The 22,960-nt window shown below is 36.1% G+C and overlaps 3 protein-coding genes and 1 non-coding gene across 5 annotated transcripts; all 4 read right to left on the bottom strand.

The window, feature by feature from the left end:
* Positions 1-522: 522 nt before the first annotated feature.
* On the bottom strand, positions 523-2,902 carry LOC125188623 (germacrene D synthase 2-like). The gene is given in 7 exon segments (XM_048085582.1): positions 523-1,009; positions 1,074-1,139; positions 1,141-1,323; positions 1,465-1,603; positions 1,928-2,146; positions 2,205-2,380; positions 2,772-2,902. Coding segments are annotated over 7 exon segments (1,188 nt in total). The 5' UTR covers positions 2,886-2,902; the 3' UTR covers positions 523-718.
* Positions 2,903-5,072: 2,170 nt separating this feature from the next.
* On the bottom strand, positions 5,073-5,173 carry LOC125202951. The gene has a single exon (XR_007173276.1). It is a non-coding gene; the product is annotated as a U6 spliceosomal RNA (small nuclear RNA).
* A 4,264-nt stretch (positions 5,174-9,437) lies between these two features.
* LOC125200636 (BTB/POZ domain and ankyrin repeat-containing protein NPR1-like) lies at positions 9,438-12,837 on the bottom strand. The gene is made up of 5 exons (XM_048098326.1): positions 12,514-12,837; positions 11,460-12,418; positions 10,249-11,002; positions 9,983-10,180; positions 9,438-9,900 (listed from the first exon to the last, which is right to left on the bottom strand). The coding sequence occupies exons 2-5, from the start codon at positions 12,012-12,014 to the stop codon at positions 9,647-9,649; spliced, it is 1,761 nt and encodes a 586-aa protein (XP_047954283.1). The 5' UTR covers positions 12,015-12,418; positions 12,514-12,837; the 3' UTR covers positions 9,438-9,646.
* Positions 12,838-15,682: 2,845 nt separating this feature from the next.
* LOC125202077 (E3 ubiquitin-protein ligase RSL1-like) lies at positions 15,683-18,983 on the bottom strand. Of its 2 annotated transcripts, XM_048100401.1 has the most exons (5): positions 18,946-18,983; positions 18,719-18,777; positions 17,777-18,490; positions 16,930-17,666; positions 15,683-16,263 (listed from the first exon to the last, which is right to left on the bottom strand). In XM_048100401.1, the coding sequence occupies exons 3-5, from the start codon at positions 18,170-18,172 to the stop codon at positions 15,882-15,884; spliced, it is 1,515 nt and encodes a 504-aa protein (XP_047956358.1). In that variant the 5' UTR covers positions 18,173-18,490; positions 18,719-18,777; positions 18,946-18,983; the 3' UTR covers positions 15,683-15,881. The 2 variants fall into 2 exon arrangements, with proteins under 2 accessions (XP_047956358.1, XP_047956357.1); XM_048100400.1 differs by lacking the exon at positions 18,946-18,983 and having other exon boundaries at positions 18,719-18,886.
* Positions 18,984-22,960: the final 3,977 nt, after the last annotated feature.

The raw sequence follows: 22,960 nt of genomic DNA, 5'->3' as shown, positions 1-22,960 counted from the left end.
CAAAAAGAATTTTAGGTCAAATGTAAGGGACCAAAATTAAACTTTAGTCAACAATATATATAAATGTTTCATCAGTTCCACTAGTATGAGACGTTTTTTGGAATGACCCTAAAACAAAACCGTGAAAGACCTATGGATGTGTAATACAGAACTACGTATAGCTTGCATTGATTTGATATGTAGTGACGCAAAATTAAATGTTGTGAAATAGGTGGTGAAGACATGGAATGGAAGAATACATGTGGCATATGAAAAGTGAGAAAATAAAAACCTAACTTTAACTCTGAATTAATATAAAATTAATAAAGAATGAAAATAATAATTAATGGGTTATTGAAATCTGACCCAAGTACCACTCGAACTCAGTCTGAAATTACCATGTCCTTATTTGGTCAAGCTTATACTAACATTACCACGATAAGACTGGACTCAAGTGTTTTCGTGTCATGTCAAAATTGTGAGTCCTAACACGAAATATTATTGTTGATTGTTTTTGTGTTAAAACAATGGAAAAGGCGTTGATTTTTACCACACAAAGAACACTCTTTTATTACATAATACATCACCAAATACATACATTACATTATTAATATACACGTTACTTAATTAGCACGTAGAGTACACTCTTTAAAAATAACCAACATAATTTATTTTAATTCAACACGAAACGAGTCACCATAAGGGCATCCACAGTACTGCCCCGAAAATCAGCCCAATTTCACGGGACGGGGTCGATGAGAAGTTGAGTGATGAGCTTTTGCATTTCAGGACCTACATGTGTGTACCAATCGCCCTTGCTGTAAATAACCTCAATCACACGGGCGAAATTGAGAATACGAGTAAGTAGAGGGGTCGGAATTTTAGTTGGTTTGAGAAAGGCCTCGTTTATGAGCTTCCATGCTGTCTCAATCCGTTTTAGCAATTCATCAACAGCTTCTTCCTTTGATTTGTTATGCTCCTCTGTGTAGCACTCCACCATAGATGGTATGTGCTCTCTTTTCCTCTCAAACTTGAAAAATAAATAAAATTATATTACTAAATTAAATAAAAATGTAGACAATTAGAATAATTACCTCATGTCCCACAATATCATCAGTGAGCCTGCAAATATTTAAGGTAGCTTTCACAATATCTTGCAAAAGATAGCACGAATTCGAATGCTTCTTTTGTCACACAATCTCCCATTCCAAGAAATGAGCAAATTATTAGTGAAGTATAAGCCGAGCTAGCCGTTGCAACATGCATGTACTCCTCGCTCTTCGGTTTGTACTTTTCTTCCCTCCATTTAATCTCAGTAAAATAGTCTCGAGCCATCACTTTCATCTGCCCATGCCCACAAAATAACATTTTGTAATTATACTAATGACTAAGAATGTTCATGCGAATCATAAGATAAGATAGACCAATATTATGAATTTGAATTCCACAAACAAATTCAAAATGGAGTTATGTTTAAGTAATTACTGCTTCAATTCCATAGTCAAGGCGATACAAAGTCCCCTTTTTGATCATATATTCCTCAATATCTTCAAAGGCTTCCAATAGCGCCTTGTAAAAACCTCTCATATATTCCGGAATTTCATCCAAACACGACATGCTCCACCTGCAATCATAAGATCGACTAGCATTATGAATTTGAATTCCATTGTCAACTATGTTTCTCTTAGAGCATCGATAAGGGTAGGGATTTTTTGGGTCAAGCCACAAAAGTAGGGGTCTGGTCCGGGACTGGGCCTTAGACCCCTCTGGCGGTATGAGTCTAGGACTAATTAAGTCATAGTGTGATTTGGGATATGAAGTTGTTGGGATTGTGACATGGCTAGAATTTGAGAGGACGAGTTGTGGTCTGATTAGAATTTTTAATATGCATAGCCTGTGTTATTGATGGTCTTAGTATTTCGCATAATTTCTACTTTAAGAAATCAACCTTTCAATTGCTACCATGAAGAGCTCCAATTCTTCAAAAGTAGCATAGGCATCGAAGGTATCATCAAACAGCGATGCTATTGCAATCATTTTGGTTGTAATGTGTCTACCCTTAGCATATTTTGGTTCGAAATAGGCTCCCATTATCCAAAAGTAGCACTCCACCATTCGATCTCTCGCATAAAATAACTTTGTTGGAACCTCCAAATCTTTCCACCACCTACCCACAAATCAACAATAAAATCAACAACATATAATATCAACGTAAATAAAATCACAAGATGTAATTAACTTGCATTTTAGCTTGATCGATCTCCTCTTCAAAGTGATACTCAATGCCCAATCTTTGTATTGCATCCACCAATTTTAGTAGCCCTATGATGTCGTTTGATGCCTCCTTAAGCTCTACTTTCACTTCCTCTTTTAGCTTCTCAACCAATCCCTTCTCACCATCCTATGTCACACAACATTTCATTAAATTCGTGTTGGCGTGCAAACTCATTCCACGTTGATGAACAATAAAAACTGAAACAATATACTCCATGATGGGCTTAGTCCAAAAATTGGTCACAAAAAATAAATGTGATGGGATTAGTCCAAAACAGACAATATCATGCTAACGTGGAGTTCGAGTATCCATCACTAAAGTACGTATAACTTGTGTTGATAACATACGATATCATATTAACATAAAGTACGGATATGTATCATCATATAACATTGACATACACTTACTTTGTACCATTGCCAACTCTCTTATACTGTGATTAATAGTATAACTTATATAGACGATGGTGAAGATAGTATTAAAATACACATAAAATCTCGTATCGAAAATATATTACCTTGCATGGTTGTGGAGAGTAGACTAGGAAGCGATCTCCCCATACATTTGGGTGAAAATTTGCAAGAGGTCGAGAAGAAGTAGTGATTGAAGCAATATGATTCTTGTGCTCCATCTTGTGATAGTTTTGAATACTACTAAATTATTTCTTTTATCAAACTTGTGACATAAATCTCAAGTATATGTGGCTTTTATAAATAGACAGAAATGTGTTGCTATGGAACATTTTTTTAGTGTACTAAGTGGTGCCGATATATTGATTGGTTGGCTGTCACATTTATTGGATTTGGTCAATAGATTTAGTGAATCTATTTGACACTAACTACATGAACGTGTTTCACTTTGATAAGATTGTTCTCCTTAACATTAAAATTCGCCGCCAATTTTTTTAAAAACAATTTGTTTGTACGATGGAATTAAGAATATACACTTCAAATAAAGTAAGTCAATTTCAAATCTGTTATTCTTTATTATAAAAATATTTAGATTTATAATTGAATTATAAATTCAAATACTTCCGTTTCTACAATTTGAAGAAGAAGAAGAAGAAGGAGGAGGAGGAGGAGGCTGTTACATAGGCGGCGGCTAGTAAAATTATTTTATTATATATTTTAGTTTTATGCATAGATCATAATTTCTCGTTTGACCGCAAAAAACCCCAAGTTATTTATTTTATGTTTTTAATTTAATTTCATTAAACTAATCAATGTGTACTCGTTGTTAGTATTATGTTTCATTGATTTATTTTATTGAGTTTTATTTTTATTTAAAATACAAATAATAAGAATAATATTTGTAGAATAGCAAATAAAATTATACTACTAAAAAAGTAATGATACAAAGATTTATACTTATAATGTCTCGCAAATTAAAATAAAATATTTGAAAATAAGAATTAACTATAATGCATAACAAAATGTAATGTTACTTACATTGTAATTTCATATTTTAAAATAATTTAAATATTATATTTTTTTAAACTAATAGTTATTTATTATTTTATAAGTATTTTATATGTTTTTTATTTAATAGTTTCGACCCCGCGAATTCTATTTTCCGGGTCTGTCATTGACTCACACTGCACTCGTACTATATGCAATACAATACACACTGCATATAAAACACATTGCATACTACACATGCGCACATACAAATACCTACACAACGTTGCATATACAATAACACATTGCACACTCGCACACACACGCATACACTCACACAAACAACTCAAAATATTTTTTACACAATTAAAAGATTGGGTAAAAAGTCATCAAATTTTGATTGATTTTTGACATATAAAAAATGGAAAGTAGAACACAAATTTATAATTACTTAACACCAAGCAAATGCTTTCGAACCGAAAATAATACCTCTGCCGTCCCTTAAAAATTGAGAATTAATAAATTAGATAATAGATAGAAAGAAAAAGTGATTGAAGCATTCACAATATAGTATAGGTCCATTTCCATGGAATTATTTTTATCAATAATATAAGTAAACTAATTTGAGCAGACATGCATTAAAATGAAATGGACTATTTTCTAAGAACGGAGGAGTAGTATAACTTCAAATTAATATCAATTCCAATTTCCAACATAATTTTGATTCCCTGATACTGAACGAATCTTAAGCACTATTTTCTTTGTTTATTTGAAAGTCTATACATATAATTTGACTTCCTTTTGCAAAATGCCATGTGTTAAAATTTCAATGCAATAATAATAACCTATTTACCGATCGAGATGTTAATGTTTTGGATTATCTATGATGAAAAAAATACCTTAAGTACTGTATATATTTGTCTTGGCGTTTGGAAAGCAACATGCGACATAAGAAAAATGTGGTGGAACAGAAAAAATTACTACTTTTACCAAATTATCATAAAATAATTTTGATAGATTTTGTTGATGACATGGGGCAATAATCCAGCTATTAGAGGCTAAAAATCGATCAAAATTTTAATTGCAATATAAATTTCGGATTAACGCCACGTCAATCTTTAATAAAATATCATATCTATATTCTAGCAATTTTCTTATCTTTTGCCTTGTCCAATTCACCAACAAATCTTTTTTTAGTTAAAAAATAGTAGTAGCAGTATAGTTGTCAACTGGGTCGGGCTGGCCCAGCCCATCAGTGAAACGAAACAGGCCTGGGCTAGGCTCAATAGTTGAAGTGGGCTCCATCTGGGCCATTTTATAAACTCAGGCCCAGGGCCTATCTTAGGCCCAGGCCCAGTCCAGGACCGGCCCATTAGAGGCCCACCTTATATATAATTAATATTTTTAATTTAATTAATCATTAATAATAATATATTTTCTGATTTATGCACGTAATCTTGTGAATGAGTCATGCTAATATTCTGTGTATTGTTCCAATTTTATTAGATTTCACCAAATAGATTTAATATATATCCAAGTTCTCAACTAAATCCACATGAATACAATATTCCATCTTGACCATATGCAATTTTTTTCTAATATTTTTGTCCAAGATGTTTAAAGGATGATTGTGAAGTTTATTTATTTTTAAAAATACTACTCATATCTTGGTATTCAAACCTCAGTCTCTAATGAATATACTACTCATATATTAGTTATTTCATAACTTATATATCATCATCTAGGGGAATGTTATATTGCTAACTCAATGCTTAATTGATAACTACAACTCAATAATAGTCATTAGATATTCAAATTAAAGGCCTAGATCATCAACCATGAAATGTCAATACGATCAACAAAAAACATCAATAAGGCCATAGGATTAATTCCAAAAAATATTAATAGGGGTATTAATGTCAAGTTAGTTATAACTAACTTTTAAAAGAAATTCTAAAACTTTAAATTCATATAACATATATCAAATTACAGATAATTTTAAAGGATTCCAACGATATACTACATGCATATGTTCCGACGTCAAAATTTGAAAAAAAAAATCTAGAATTTTCGTATTTTTCGTACACAGGTTAATGTCAATGCAGCTAAGATAATATGTCAATATAAAGCATATACAATGTCAATCCTAAATTGTGTTGACATTATCAAAGCATTGTGTTGATATTTTCGAAACACTATATCATTTTCATCCAAAACCCTAATTTGAAGTTTTTTTTTATCTTTTTCGATTTAATTAATAAAAATAAAAATTACACGTGGCAAATTGTAGACCACACGTTTTCTAAAATCATATGGCCTTAAATTAGTTGTAGTTAGCAATTAAATGATGAGTTAGCAATTGATCACTCCCCACTTCATCTATTTGTAATAGTGGTTGTTCATTCAGTAAAGAATGTGAAAATGATATTAGTACAAATTCAGTAAATGAACTTAATCATTATTTCAATTTATATTTCGTGTAATTGAGACATAAATATTTTTAGAACCTCTTTAATCTACATTGATATAAAACGAGGGTCGATCGGTTGAGCAAGAAACGAAACAAACAACACACAAGAATTTTATGTGGTTCGATCCAATCGATCTACGTCCACGGGCAAGGAAGGGGGCGATATTATTGATGGTGATTTACAGAGATTACAAACACTGAATTGTTGATTAGATTCCAACTCTCGCTTCTAATCTAGCTTCACTCTAAGCTTAATCAAGTGATGAAGAAGAACCCTAAAATTAGACTCTGAATTGGGGATGAAAACGCACGCATACAAAAAGTGAGCTATTGAGCTACCCGTCTACTTTTATATGCTGACGTGGAAGCTCTTCCTCTCAGCTTGTGGTCCCAGCCGAGGCGCGCATCTACCGTAGCTCATTCATCTCCAAAACGACCGTTGCATTTAAACGTGAGCCGTTGATCTGTGGTGATCAAACAAAATCGACAAACACTTGAGAAACCTTCCATTCTTGAGCTTCATCTGCAGAGACCATTCTCTAAATTTCTCAAAAGCTTGAGATTTCTCCTTTAAGATGTACACCCAAACCTTTCTAGAAAAATCATCTATGATGGATAGGAAATACCTTCCTCCACCCATGGAAGGAGTTTGAGCAGGCCCCCACAGATCCGAGTGAGCATAATTCAGAATTTCCTTTGATGAATGAATCCCAGTTTCATAGGGAAATTTCTTACTCTTGCCTAACACACAAGACTCACATATGGTAGGCTTTGAGGATGCTTGTAACTCTATAACACCCTTTTTGATCAGCTCCTTCAACCCATTCTCACCAATATGCCCAAGTCTCTTATGCCATCTTTGGAAATCAGCATTCATAGAACCTACTATAGCCTCTGCCTCTAGATAATACAAGCTATTTTTTCTCTTAGCTCTTATCAGATCAACACCATCCTTAGAAACTATCATGTGTCCCTTTTCAGTAATGATCTTATAACCTTTAGATTCAAGAATGCCAACTGATATAAGATTTCTCTTGATGTCAGGAATGTACCTGACTTGTGTGATTATCTTGACTGCTCCATTGTATGTCCTGAGCCTGATATCCCCGACTCCTTTGACAGCACAAACCTGGTCATTTCCAAGAATCACTGAGCCAGTAGCATCAAGTTCGTTCTCAAACCATTCCTTGCAGGAGCAGATGTGGAAGCTGCATTCTGAGTCCATAATCCAAGCCCTCTCAATCTCTCTATCGACAACATTCAAAACCTAAGCTGGATCTGCTTCAAGAGTCAGATCGGCTTGATTCTAAGATCCCTCAGCCTGCTTCTTCTTCCAAGAAAAGCAGTCCTTCTTAAGGTGATCGGGCTTCTTGCAATAGTGACAGCTCCTGGTCTCTTTTCCACTTGCATCAAAATGCTTGGATTGTTGTGGATTCTTGAAACCATTTTGCCCCTTTTTTTTCTTTCCCTTGAATTGTTTGACATTCAAGGCTTGATTAGCCCCATCAGCTGGTGCATTTGAGGATCTCTCCAGCTCCTTTGAATGCAGAGCACACTGCACTTCCTCATAGGTGATGCCCGCATCCGCATTTCGACCAAAAAGCATAGCATCTTTGAGGTGTTGGTAAGACTTAGGCAGTTCATTTAGCAATAAGATGGCCTTATCTTCATTCTTCATCTGGCCATCCACGTTCTCAAGATCATCAAGATTCTTGCTGAAATCATCTATCTGCTCGGCAAAGGGGCGATCCTCCAAGAACTTGTATGAGAACAGTCGCTGCTTCATGTATAAGCGGTTGGCGAGAGACTTGGTCATGTAAAAACTTTCAAGCTTCGTCCAAATCCCATATGTCGTAGTCTCCTTCGATACTTCCCGCAACACTTTGTCGGTCAGATTCAAAACTATAGCGTTGTGTGCCTTCTTGGCCATTTGCGCCATCTTCAACGCATCTTTCTCGTCGAGCTCTTCCTTTCCCTTCTCCTTCGCGTCAATGGGCTGAATCGCTTCATCAAGGCCTTGCTGAATCAGCAGAGCCCTCATTTTGATCTGCCACAGACCAAAATCATTTTTACCCGAGAACTTCTCTGCTTCGAATCTCGTCGTCGCCATCGGTGATTTCTCTGATCGTCCGATTCCCACAGACGGCGCCACTTGATATAAAACGAGGGTCGATCGGTTGAGCAAGAAACGAAACAAACAACACACAAGAATTTTACGTGGTTCGATCCAATCGATCTACGTCCACGGGCAAGGAAGGGGGCGATATTATTGATGGTGATTTACAGAGATTACAAACACTGAATCGTTGAGTAGATTCCAACTCTCGCTTCTAATCTAGCTTCACTCTAAGCTTAATCAAGTGATGAAGAAGAACCCTAAAATTAGACTCTGAATTGGGGATGAAAACGCACGCATACAAAAAGTGAGCTATTGAGCTACCCGTCTACTTTTATATGCTGACGTGGAAGCTCTTCCTCTCAGCTTGTGGTCCCAGCCGAGGAGCGCATCTCCCGTAGCTCATTCATCTCCAAAACGACCATTGCATTTAAACGTGAGCCGTTGATCTTTGGTGATCAAACAAAATCGACGGCTCAGATGTCTTGATGCGTGGTTACTGTTTTATCATACATGAATTAAAAAATCAAATAAAGCCCGGCCCGGCCCACTTGCCAAGTGGGCTTGGGCTGGGCCGGGCTTAGCAAAATTAAGAAAAGTCCGGCCCAGCCCAGTCCGACTCAGGCCTGGGCCAAAATATAGGCGGGCTTCAGCGGGCCTGGGCCAGGCCGGGCCAGCCCAGTCCACTTGACATCTCTAAGTAGCAGTATAAGATACTCCTCCATCACATTCGAGATCCCCATCTGTTTTTTTTTTATCTTAATTAAGATGTCTATTTTCTACTTTTGGAATTAACTATCCTCTCTCTTCTCTTTTTAATAAAATATTCAATTATTATTTTTTATTTTATTTTATTCCACTCAACCGACAACAATTCACCTAAAATCTCATACTACCACGCAAAAATGTGGCATCTTGAATGAGATGGAATGAACTAATGTTTTGGGCTATAACAAAAATGCATCAATTACATGTCACATTGTAAAATGTAAATTGAGGCCGATTGTTTCTTAGCCCAATCTGAGTCAACATTAGCAAAATCTAAAATAGGAAGACTTAATTGTATACTCCATTTGTATGGAAACACACAAATTATACCCAAATATTTAGATTAATTTTTATCTATTACTACAATTTGGCATTGAAACCCAGTTTTAGCCCATACCAATAATTCATCATGGTAAATTTACCAATAAATTCTAAAACGAATAAACTTACAATATAAATACCAAAAGTTAAAAATTACACATCTTCACAAAATCAAGAAATTAGAAACTACCTTTCAATAAACAAGGTTAGTAACTGATGCATCTTAAAACATTTATTACAAGAACTTGCTAAAAACACATCTCTACAAGTGTAGAAAACAGTGCAAGAACACCTTTCTTTTCTTTCTTTCTATTTCTTTCTCAAATTTTATATATTTTGTGAGGTATGTCTTTGAAGGAGGAAGACGACGACGAAAACCCGGAGCGATGGAGCTTCGCTTTGTCCTTGCTGAACGCTCGATGAACCTCGTCTTTGAGCTCCATGAAGCGCGTCCGCTTCATCTTCTGTTCTTCCGGGGTGCCCATCTCAAGGTAGAGCGCATCGGGCAAGTCGTCTTCCATGAACTTGTCCAGCACCTGCGAGCAATTCGGGAAGTATCGCCTCCCCAACTCAACTGCCACCAAAAAACGACAAAAGTTAATCCGAAGCTCTAGACGACATTCAAACCTACTGGTTGGAGGAGAAACGTCTTATACCTGTTCTAGATAGGGTTTCTATTTTTGAAATGAGCCGTTTATTCTGGGAGATGGGCGTCTCGTTCAAGTCCACTTCCATCAAGTTCCCGCTCGAACCTCTTGATGCTAGAAGGCCAGCAAGGTCCGAAGTCGACTCAGCGTACGCGATCTCCATAGCTAGCTTCGCTTCGGTAGGGAAGAACATCCGAGCAAACGCCACTGTAAAATACGATACACAAACATCAAGAACTACTAATCGAGTTGAAAAATCAAAATCAACGAGCTACCTCGATCTTCTAAGTATAGCAATTTCATGTGCAAATCATCGGCCATCGCGAGGGACAAGAAGGACGCGTGCCCTGCAGTTGGATTCCTCCGCATCTCTCTCTCCAACACGTCGATGCATATCCGGTCCTTGTTCGCTTCCTGCCCTTTCTCTCGTTTCATCTGATACTCCTTCGGCCTCGTCAGTCTCCTGCAGATACTAACAGCGCTCTGCCCATCGAACGTCGGCTCTGCTGCAGACGCTCCTTTGGTCAGAAGCGACACTATAATCGACGGCTCCTTCCGCCTAGCAGCAACATGGAGCACCGTGTAGCCCCGTGAATTCCTCAAATTGACGTCGGCTAGACCTAGACTAAGCACCTCCGAAACTATCTTGGGATCACAAAACGCTGCAGAGTAATGCAGAGCACAGGCCTCGTCCAGGGTTACATCGGACTCGGTCAGAAGAAGCCTCACGAGCTCGATATCGTCCGAGTCCAACGCCTTTTGTATTCTCTTGATGTGCTTCTCGAGCATAGGATCCACGGGAGGCGCTTGATTTTCTTGCTCTGATTGGAAATTGAGACGAAGCAATTTAATATCCTCTGCAACACTAGACGGGAGGACCTTCTCAATGAAGATCGTCTCAAGGTCCGACTGAGCTACCCTGTGGGCGCACACAGTGAGGAGCTGACTCAATTGACAATGGAACGCGACTGTGAGAATCGGGATGACATCCTCAACAACAGCCTTCCCAACCAAATTAACAAGGCGACGCTGCAATTTAAGAACGCATTCGAACATTAGTTGAAAGGCGACTAGCATATAAACTACTTGTATTAGTCCATCAAAAAACAACTCGACATTCCTAATTAAACCTCATAACGATTCACAATTAGTTCATACACACGAAAAAAATCTCATAACTCATTTGTTCATCACTCAATTGACAACGGAAGGCGACGCTGCAATTCAAGATTGCATCACTAAATGCTCGGATTTTCGCGAAGGAGAAAGCACTTGCTAATTTTTATCTACAAACTATCCATTAACTTGTTCGAACATTAGTCGATCTAAAAACAACTCAAGATCACAATTATACCTCATAACGATTCACAAGCTCGGAGACTTGAAAACATCTCACAACTCATTAGTTCGTCACAAGTAAAACGACATACAAATAAGCATTATCCGATTCTTGAACAAATGAGTAGAGTTCTTAGCCATTTTATACCTGAAAAAGAGAAACAAGCTCGGAGACTTGAAAAATGGTGGATGCATACATCAACTCCACAGCAAAGTCGATCGCGGGCCTACACGCATCATGAGCACACAAACTATCCACACACGTAGACACCTCCAACGGGGAAGCTCTAAGCTTCCCCGTGTACAAGTAGCTCAAGAAGATCACAAACGCCTCGTATCCAACCTTGCCATAAGGCAACATATTCGCCATGTAATACCTCGGCTTCCCCTCCTTCCCACCAACAACCTTATCCTTGGCAAACAAGTCACTGAAAAACTTGCTCCGGGCAGCCAAGATGCACCGGTGCACGCCCACGCTACTCTCTTCCACCACAACCTCCGCATCACTAAAATCGCCACCAGAATCCGACAACAGCTGCCCCAAATTGCTGCTCAGCTTGCTCAAGCTGATGATTTCGAGATTCGGCCCTGCATCCGATCCACCACCGGAGGCGTGCATTCTGTTGCTCGCGGTTGATCCATTCGAGAAACGGGAGGAGGAGGTGAAGCTGATTGAAGATGATGGCTCTGCAGAGGTCTCCATCACCAATTCACCACAGCATATGAGCAAAGAGTTTATTCCTACCTAAGATGAATTCGAATTCCCACAGCATTCATATTGAATCTACCTACTGAAAAAGCTCTAACCAAAAACAAACTCGAGATATTTCATGCCCTTCACAAATGCAAGGAAACAGCAACGATTTGACAACACCACCATCAAATTCCTCCCACTCTTATGCAAAGAAAAAGGAGAGAGAATCATGATGCCAAAGAAGCAACACACGGCAGAAATTCCCTTTTGCCAAGAATCAAATACTACGGCACCCCTTTTCAACAAAGCCACAGAATTCACAATTACATCAAATCAACACGTTTTTTTTCCCTCTCCCTCAATCATAACACCAATTCACCACAGATTTCACGTGTTCTTGATTCCTGGCGCGGCTGAAATAAAAAAAAAAAAAAAAACAAACAAGCCCTTAAATCAAGAACACTTTTTTAAGACGAATTCAAGCCCTTCAACCGAAATTAAACCTTACCTTATTCAAGCTGGCGATGAAAAAGGTGGAGGAATTTGCAATTGAGCTAGATCCAGAGGCCACCCAAGTCCCAACCCAAAACACAAAAATTAAAGCTTAGAATTCAAGGGAGAAAACAGTCCAAAGAGGGACCCACGTGGGTTTAATGAAATTTCGTGATGGAATCAAAGAAATTGCGTGAGTTGACTGAGGAAAAATAGCTTTTGATTTTAATTTAACAGTGAAGTCACACTTGTTCCAGCGCCATTTCGGGTCCCAGTAAATTGCAGACGAATGCACTACAGAAATTCGCTTTAAAATGTTTTTTTTAATCGACCCACTAACCCAATTTGATAAGAACAGTGAGGAATTTCTGGGGGAAAAAATGGTGTTTAAAAGGAAAGAAGGTGGAAATTCCACCGACCGGATTCGGGTCGGGTCGGGTCTGCGGGCTGAAAATTTGGCGGAGTGGTTGGGTTCGGGCCCACAAAGTGAGGTGTCGGGTGGCTTTTGTGTTGTTTAGTAAATTTAATCTGATAAATGATGACGTGTCACTTAGTTAGTTGCGTTGAAGGCGTCACGTATGACGTCAGGCTTCGGATGTCGGCGACCGCTCATGAGCTATCGCGTCACCTTCTTATATCATGGATTTACGTAATTAGTTTTGCTTCTTTATTTAATTATTTTCTTTTTTTATTCAAATGGACAGGTTTTTGTTGTTCACAAAATTCAAACTAATAGTATTGTTTAACGTATTGTATAAATAGAAAATAAAATATGTATAAAAATAATACTAATAATAATAAGATATCCATATTTTTTTTTAGTTTGTCCTAATTAAGTTATTTATTTTTTATATTCAGAAATAAATCCATCTATTCCACATTATCCTCATTAAAAGTATTTATTGAAACTCTTAAATCTTTTTTCACCTCGACTTGGTGATGATCTTAGCTCCTCCATATAAGTAGAGATTATTCTTCCATTTATAAGACATTTTAAGGAGGGAGTGACTCATTTCTAATATGGTATCAGAGCGGATCCAAGTCGATGATGGATTTTATCTCTTTATCCTTCTTTTGCCTACTCACGTGATGAAAATCCGAAGTATTATTCCGGTCCACACGTGGGGGCATGTTAAAACCCTCCTTCTTATAAGTATGGATAAGCTCCTCTATATAAGTATGGATAACTCTCCCACTTATATGGCTTTTTAAAGGGTAAGTGACTCATTTTTTATAATATCAATTACATTTCTCTTTACTTACTCCATCTCCATCCAAAATCTCATGTCATTCAAGAATGTGGACATCTTGAGACGGAAGAAATACTACTTCCTCCGTATTCAAAAAATAGAAATATTTGAAACGACACGAATTTTAATGCATAATTGGTAAGTAAGTGAGAATAATTGGTAAAGTAAAAGAGAGGAAATGAAAAATGAGTAAAGTCAGAGAGAAGAAGAGAAAAAGTAGTGAAAGTAGAGTTAGTGGATTGTGGGGCCAATCCTAAATAGAAAAATTCTAAAGTTTTTATTTTTAAGAAACTGCCTAAAATAGAAATAGTTGTTATTTTTAAAAAAAATAGGAGTGTTTTACTAGTACACATGAAAAATCTATTTGGGCTCGACTGAATTTGAAACTTTAATAAAAATGAGGAGAATCATAATTTTTATAAATTAATTAATATAATACTATGTGATTTATTAATAAAAATATAAAAGAGACATAAAAAAGTATTAAATATATTAATGGTGGACGAATTGAGAAAATAATATTGACATTTAGAAATATTTCGCTATGAGTAAAACACACCGAAAGAATGTGGGATTAATAATTAAAATTGAAATGTTTGATTTTTTTCTTTGGTGGTGGGTCCTACGAGGAAGCTTCGTTGTAGAATAAAATAGTTGAGGTGATGTGTTTTATTACGCACGACTTTGGTGTTTGTCTTTTAGATTAAGACTTTATTTGTCATTTGGGCCCATTTTTAAATTAAAATAATGAAATACGTGGCTGAGCTTCTTGGGATTTGGATATTTAATAGTTTAGCAACATTAAGTAATTTGATAATCATGTTTGTCAAAAAGGATTAGCAGACCGTTGAATGAGTCCAATTGTGAGTGTAATTAGTGATTACTAATTATTTTATTCACAAACATTCGTATAAAACATGGGATTTATTCACAAACACTCATAAAAAATATGGGATTTTATTGTATTGTTATTATAATTTTACTCTCCCCTTCTCAGGTTACTCGCATTATTCATTGTAGACAGTAAATTTGAGATTGATTTTTTAATGTAATTAAATTAGAATTTTAAGTGTAATGAGAAATTACTTAATAAATGAGCTCTTAACTTAATCTAATATATTAATAAAATGCATTAATTCTAAAACTATAAATAGTGAAAGAGTTTGTGATGAGCCGAAAAGCAACCGTGCAAGTAACATAGGACGGAGGGAGTATATAAGAACGTCAATTTTTTTAAATTGAAATTGATTCATCTTATTTCAATGATGACAACCAGAAAAAAAAATTTTGAGGCGTAATAAATCATCACTTTTTTGCTTGATGATTAATCATCATGACCAAAACGTGAATGCTCTTTTAATAGACTCCAATTTCAAAATTTGAAAACCCTCGATTTAATATAATTAAATTTGATATATTAAAACTTTGGAATCTTTCTTTGAGAAGTGGGTGTTGGAGAAAAAATTAAGGAGTGACCGAGTGAGGCATGAAAAGTAGTAAGCATTATAAATTTCTTTTCGAAAAAGAATTAAAAAGTGGTATTTAGTTGATTTAACTGAAGTCAAGTATAAAGGAGTAATACTATGATTTACAAGTGAAAAAGTAATAAATTGAAAAGGATTAAACAATTAATTTTTGCCAAAAAAAATATTTACTGTATCACTTAATTTGGAACGGTCGTATGAATCACTTATTGATATGTAATGTAATTTAGGAATTTAAATTAGTTAATTATTTTCAATTTATAATGACAATTCCTTTAAAAAAATGGTATTGAAGAATAACTAAAATGGAATTGAAGAATAACTAAAATGGTATTGAAGAATAACTAAAATGGTATTGAAGAATAACTAAAATGGAATTGAAGAATAACTAAAATGGTATTGAAGAATAACTAAAATGGAATTGAAAAAAAAAAAGCAATAACTCAAATAGTGAACAATCAATCAATTGTGATCTATTTTGCTTTTAAATCATATAGCAAACATATATCTCTTGACCGTTATACATCCGATGTAATCTAAACATCACGAAACACGAACACAAACACGAGCACGAGTTCGGTAATCGCAGCTAAAACTCGTAATTTCTAAAGGAGTGAGAGTGAGTTGCTCTACCTCTCCTAAATCTCGCATCATTGTACGTAGTCTTCGTAGAAGTCGTCGCTTATCACTGAGACGAACCTCTCGAGCCAAGGCAGCTGGCGCAGATCCTTCATCGTGTCCGCATACGAGTCCGTGCACTGCGGAGGGGCTTGATGCGGATCCTCGTCGCCCAAGCTGAAGCCCCCAGCGAGGAACCTCTGAATCAGCGCCAGCTGTGACCGCTCTTGTTCCGAGTACGCGCCCGATGCGATCGGGAGCGGCTCGAACGAGTCCCACGCCCACTGCTCCAGCTGCTGGGAAGGGTACGCGACCATCCCTTCCGTGAAGTCGTCCTCCCAAAACGCGCACTGGCACGTCCGATTCCCATCCCCGTAGTCCTCCCCACACGAGTAGCAGAACTTGTGACCGCACCTGAAGAATCGAGCACGCACATGTGAATTATGAACGAAAATCGTAGCGAACAATTTCTCGTACACGAATCAACAATTTCTAGTGAAATTAATGTCATCGTGACTAGCTGAAGTAGTGTTAAGTAATGTAGTCGTTTAACGTTTCCACATCCGCATTAATGAAATACTCCCTCCGTCCGCGAATAGGAGTCCCGGTTGAATTGGGTGCGGATTTTAAGAAAAGTTTGAGTGTAATAATTAAAGTGTGTGATAGTGGAATGTGGGACCCATTTATATTATTATTTGCTTTATTCTTTGGAATAATGAAATCTAACATTAAGAGAGAAAGTGAGAAATTGCAATCAAAGTGGATTAAAATTAATTGCAGCTTCTAAATTAAGGGAACAATGAGGTCATTTTTTATACTCCCAAGATAAAATGTCTAACCGGGACTCCTAATGGCGGACGGATGAAAATGGCCAACCGGGACTCCTATTCGTGGACGGAGGGAGTACGTCATTTTATACGTCATCAAAAGACAACATTTTTGGATAATTGAGAAAGGACTAAAATTTCGTGATTTAATAATTCAATTTTAAATTTCATGGGATCGACCAGAATGTGACCAAATTTCATGATTTAAACGGCTATTAACCCTGTCAACAATAATATCAAGAAATCATCATACCAGCATCTCATGTGGTAGCGACCGTGAGTTAGCTCGACCATTGTCCTGCAACGATCGCAGCGTCTGCGCCTCGTGATCCGAGCCAGACGAAGCGAGGTCGAATCGGACGCGTCCCTCTCCTCCGACAGGAGACTTTGGTACTCCTCGCAGGTCATGGAGGAATGCCACGCGACCTCACAGTTAACGCAGACAAGCCCTTGACAGACGGGACACTCCACACAGCTGTTGTCCAACTGGCTCGATGACAAGCAATCACGGGGATCAAGCAGCACCGAGCAATTAGGATACGGGCAATATATCTTGTTCGAGCTCAACACATTTGCTCTCTCCAGAGACTCATACGAGGCAACGGGGAGAAACAGTTTGCACTCGGAAGCCGAGATACAATACTTGCATCCTGATTCAGGGCATCTGATCGGCACTCGACCGCAACGCACTTTACCCTCGACGTACGTTTTCATACAGTTGGAACAGAACTCGTGGGAGCACTTGAACGAGAGCATCATCGACGAGAGCTTCTCCTCACAACAGATCGAGCAGCTCTCCGTTGAATCCTCCCCGACACCACCACAAGAGGAGACTATACCAACAGTGACTCGAGCTAAACCCAAAGCCCTATCTAGGTCGCTGGCCGGGACGAGTTTTAACACAAACGTCTCGAGATTACGTGCTTGTTCCATGATTCTTTGCCTCAATGCCACCAAAAGAGGACTCTCAGCAATCTTCTCATCAACAATCTAACACATAAATTCACATCAGATTCAACATTCAACCTAAAAAACACCAATTCTTGATCAAATATAGTCAAATCAAACATCTTAAACGCTAAAAATTTTGCAAGATTCACCTGACTATGCAAGATTTCAGAATCTGTGAAGGCGAAAACGCACTTCGCCTCGTGCTGTATAGCCTCGGACAAACCATCCAGCAACGCCAAACACTCTGCAATCGGCTCCTCGACATAGAAATCGAGCTTCTTCTGGATCCGAACTGGGGCTGAACAACCCGGCCTCTCCATAACCACCCCAATTCCTGATATCCTAGAGCCCGAATCACCGGGGCAAGCAACAGACACACCCTTAAAATACATCTTAACTACATTTTCATCTAAATCCACCTTCACATTGTCTTCCTTCTCCTTCAAATCCAATTCATCCTCGTCTTCGCAGCAGCTCTTGAAGTCGTCTTCGTCTTCTTCCGCCCTCAACAATGCTTCACTCACTCCTTTTTCCTCCATTGTCATATCTTCCAATCACCCCCAAATCCCAATCACTCACCAAGAATCTCTCTCTTTATTCACTGATTTCCCACATTTAGAAATCCCCCAATTTTTTTGAAATAAACATAAAAATCGAATATTTATCTTCGAACAAAAACAGGCGAAATGAAATGCTAACAAACCAAGAAGATTATCCCCAAATTTCTAGAAATAAAAATCGAATCTTTATCTTCCAACAAAATTAGGGGAAATGAAATGCTAACAAACCAAGAAGATTATTCCCCAAATACTAACCAAAACCTAATCAGCATTTCAAATTATCTTCAATCTCCACACTGAATTCTGTACGGATATTCAAGAACTACAATTCAGTTTCAAGATCCAAACTTTCGAAATAAAGCAACAAAAAAAAAACAAATATACATAAAATTCGGCCCACAAAAAGAAGCTTTCCTTTGTGCATAAACCCAACAAAGTAAAATTAAAAAATAATGTATGCAGAAATAATAAATCCAAGAATTAAACAATAATAAAGAAACCAATTAGAAGAGAATGGAAGGAATTAATCACCTGACACTGTTTCTGCTAATCCTGATTTGTGTCTGCAAAGAAGCCTTCCCATAATTTTTCTTCCTTGTTGAGAGAGAGAGAGTTAGTGTGTGGTGGCAAGACTAAAATTCTGGATCAGATTGTATTGTTTTTCAATTTATCAAAATTAATTTTTGCAGAGGAAGTTGGAGATTTTACCACGATGAAAATGTCAAAAGAAATCCAAGAATTTAGCACAAAAAAAATACCTTATTTAATAGAAGAATCAAGTGATTATTGCAGAATCTTTACTTTAACAGTGCACTCTCCAACTAAATCCAACTCATGTACTACCACACTAGTATTATTTGTATAAGTCATAATTAAAATAATTAATTGTTGTGTGTATTTTATGTCAAATCATTCATATAATTTATTATTGTTTATGTATTTCCGTAATACATTAAAAATCGGACTTAAACTCCTTTATATTTGCTACCAATATATAGTAAAAATGAGTACTAATTATTTATGAATTACAGATCTTTGACCAGATTTTTGTATACTAATTTAAAATGTTATCTAATAATTGTTGAACATTTAGCTTAATTTAATCTAAAATGATAATGTTTTGGTAATTACTCTCGATTGATTTGGTCAACTTAAATTTACAAGTGATCGTGCTTGGGCCGGATTTCAATTCGTTGATAAAATTGATGCAATTAAATTAAGTAATTACGGAAATCCCAAATTAATGTGCATGACTAACAATAAAATACTATTATAAAAAAATTAGAAAGAGGAACCAAAATGGCTATTAAATATGATTAAAGTTTTGCAACCACAATAATTGGTAGTTCAATAATGGATGTTGAATTTCCTTTTTGACATTAACAAACAGTCCTCAATTATAAACTGTAGGTAGGTGTCCCACACGGAATTAATTAAATTATGCAGCAACTTCCGTTTAACTCGTGATTGTGACGACTCGAATATCCGATCTATTAATTAAAGATAAAACGTTGTATTATCTATAAAGTGTGGTGCGTGTGTTTTAATTCTATATTGGCGATCGATATAGTTCTGATTTTTTATTTTAAAATTCAATATCTAGGAATGGATTCGAAGGAATTTCATTTGTCGGCGTTCGAATATTTTTATTTTACTTTATTACATTAGAAATTAGAATGATGAAGTTTACAAATTATATAAACCTTAATGATTTGTTAATTTATAAATGGTGCTCATAGATTATCTGTAACATATCAGTCCATTTCATTTAGTATATAGTACTAGTACTATACTACTATTTATAATTTTATTTGAAGTATACAATGGAACTAGTTAGATAGTAAAGGCACATAAAATTTTCCCCTTATTTTAAATTTTTATTTATATGAATAAATTTTACTTATTTAAAGTAATGGAACCTAATTGGACTCGTAAGTATATAGACCACTTTTTCATGGTATATTCCCAGAGCTGATGTTACTTTTTTTTATCTATTAATCAGTTATCCAATAGTTTGATTGTGCTATTTAAATGCTCTGTATTTGATAATCTAGATTATTGCATCCTTAAAGTGGGACTTACAAATATTTAATTTAATTACTATTTGAATGTCAGAAGTCAGAACTTTGTACAGAAATTTGTTTGACTAAATTTCTTTACAAAATTAAATATAGTAATTGGTAGAACTTGGTAGGTTATATGCAGCCATCTATTTAGTTAATCACATTGTTCAATGCTTTTTGACCAACTTTTTTTTAATTGCAATTTTGCTGTATTTTTATATAAAATAATATTGGTGGGAACTTAAATGAACACCGATATAACATTGTTAATATAAGTTTATCCGGCAATAGAGATTCATTATACTACTATAATAAATATAAAAATGAGATTTATAATTTATTTATTTTTTAATTAATATTTCTTACTAAAATTCATGCTGAACTTAATTCTAATATGAGATGGGAGAGTATTTGTTTTACATTTACAAAGCATGAATAATTTATTGAAAAGTAGTGTGGAGTATGACTTATTACTAAAACAAATAAAACAATTGTACTGAACTTCAACTATTAAAAGGATATGTAACCACCTCTACACGTGAATGTCGTTAAACTAGTTGCTAAAATTTATCAACCCTCTAACAAATAATAGAAAAAATATACAACCAATTATCCAATCATCAATGGGTATTAATTTATTGTTATAATTATTAGTATAAAAATGTACCACGTCGAACTGTCTCAATCGTATAATAAAGTAAGTCACAAAATGTGTTGAAAATAGGATTAGTAGGGAGTCCACTCAATCACATTTCATGGAAGAAGTTAGGTATAGTAGGTAAAAAAATTGAAATGAGAGAGAATAGGAATTTAGACAGAGACCACCTAGATAATTGCATTTGTCATTATTTCCTCTTTTACATCTTCATCTAGCCCTAGTTACTCAAAAATATAGTAGTAGTACTCAAAAATATAGTAGTAGTACTTCGGTAGTTCGGCCTCGAAAATGTCCTGATATTTAAATATATAATCTCTTAGAACATTCATAGCAACGGCTATAAATTCGAATCATGCTTATATTATTCTCATATCGCATTTGTTTTTCGTGTCAATTTCAAACACCACCTATGTGCCACGAAGAGACCACAAAGTTCTAAAACGCTAGGGCTTGTTTGGTTTGTCAGTTTTCTTTTCTTGAGAAAATGTTTGGAATCAGATAGGGAGTTCCTTTTGTGCAGTTAGCTTTTCCAACTTAGACGTTTGGTTTGTCATTTTTTAATTCTGTATTGCTTTAAAACTTTTGTTTGATTCTTGTGCAAGAACATCACTTTCCACCATAACCTCATTTATTTTTTTATTCACAGCTTATTCCTCTTCCCCCTCATAAAAAACTCTCCCTCTCCAGTCTCCACCCACCGCCGCCCTCATCTCCCCTTTCTTTCTCCATTACCTCCACTGCACCTTCCTCTACCCACCCCTCCGCTGCCGCCGCAAACCATCACCCTAACTGCAGGCGAGCTGGGTCTCCGAGTACGCCAACCTGAGCAGTGATCGGGAAACGCCTCGGCCTGAATAGAGGCGAACTCGAAGAGTTTGAAGAACTTCGCTTCCGATGAAGATGAAAGAGGAGATTCAGAAATTTAATTTTGATGAGAATGAGTAAATGGCAAGGGTATTTCAGTAATTGCACCCAAAATATCTACTCCCCAGTTATGTATCAGACCAATTTTTAGAGTTATGGTAACTGACACTATCCGCCTTTATTAGGCGGGCCTGACCCCATAACTTGGGCCTAGCACAATATGTAAATGACAAATCAAACATTAGTTAACCCCATATAACACCCTCTAACTGATGCTATATGAAAAAAAAAGTTTCAAAATTTTCCAACATTCATTACCACATGGTGTTCACTGAGTGATTAATTCCATGCAACCTGGACCTCTATACAGTCCGTATAGAGGGCCCAGATTGCTCCGCCTAATGGGCGATCTATGTGCAGCTTAGGCCCGATCACATATTGTCAACGGTTGCCACTGCCATTAGTTATTGTACCAGCTAGGGCTAATTTCATTTACATGTGAGCTCAGCTACCTTCTAGAATAGCAAACCCATTAAGTGATTGGGCCTTCAAATAAAAACGGCCCAAACAAAACATATCTGGCCCACTTAATGTTTAGTCGCATTACTTTGTAGAAGTAATAATAATCACAGCATTTGCTGAAGCCCAAAACATATATCTGCCCATATACTAAAATTAAAATTTAATTCATAATTTATGTTTTACAATACTAATGGTATGTTTGTATGAGTGCAACAAGAATTTAATTCACAGGATGTAACAAAATAAAGTTCTTTTATGACTCAATTTAAACTACAAAAAAAACTTAGATATTTGTTTATTTAACTCAAATCGACTTGTACTATTGCTAAAAGACTCCAAACGTTGTTTGTAACAAGAATAAAACCACAACACATATGACCAAATTAAATTGAATTGAAAGGCCCAAATATATAAATTTAATTAAAATGGCCCATTAAAATGAATTAACACCCAATATAGTAATGGCCCATTTACTTTCGTTCCTAGTAAAGCCCATCATAGAGAGAGAGAGAGAGAATCTAATTAGCTGTATTAACAAATTAATCACTTTGCGGCTAAAAATAATACTACTAAATTAAGGATTACTAAAGAAAGTGAAAAAGGTAGGGTGAAAAAAGAAAAAGTTGGTCTATCCATACACCCAACAAAGGCAACAAAATTCTTGAT

Source organism: Salvia hispanica, chromosome 1, assembly GCF_023119035.1.
Source record: "Salvia hispanica cultivar TCC Black 2014 chromosome 1, UniMelb_Shisp_WGS_1.0, whole genome shotgun sequence".
Lineage (NCBI taxonomy): Eukaryota > Viridiplantae > Streptophyta > Magnoliopsida > Lamiales > Lamiaceae > Salvia > Salvia hispanica.
The sequence above is the reverse complement of the archived record's forward strand: the minus strand, read 5'-3'. Positions and strand labels throughout refer to the sequence as shown.

Coding starts and splice junctions, on each gene's coding strand:
- LOC125202077 (XM_048100401.1), bottom strand. CDS start 18,172: ATGACAATGGAGGAAAAAGGAGTGAGTGAAGCATTGTTGAGGGCGGAA. Junction 17,667..17,776: donor CTGAAATCTTGCATAGTCAG/GTGAATCTTGCA, acceptor TTTATGTGTTAG/ATTGTTGATGAGAAGATTGC. Junction 16,264..16,929: donor CGCTACCACATGAGATGCTG/GTATGATGATTT, acceptor TCGATTCTTCAG/GTGCGGTCACAAGTTCTGCT.
- LOC125200636 (XM_048098326.1), bottom strand. CDS start 12,014: ATGGAGACCTCTGCAGAGCCATCATCTTCAATCAGCTTCACCTCCTCC. Junction 11,003..11,459: donor AGCTTGTTTCTCTTTTTCAG/GTATAAAATGGC, acceptor CTTAAATTGCAG/CGTCGCCTTGTTAATTTGGT. Junction 10,181..10,248: donor GCTATACTTAGAAGATCGAG/GTAGCTCGTTGA, acceptor CGTATTTTACAG/TGGCGTTTGCTCGGATGTTC.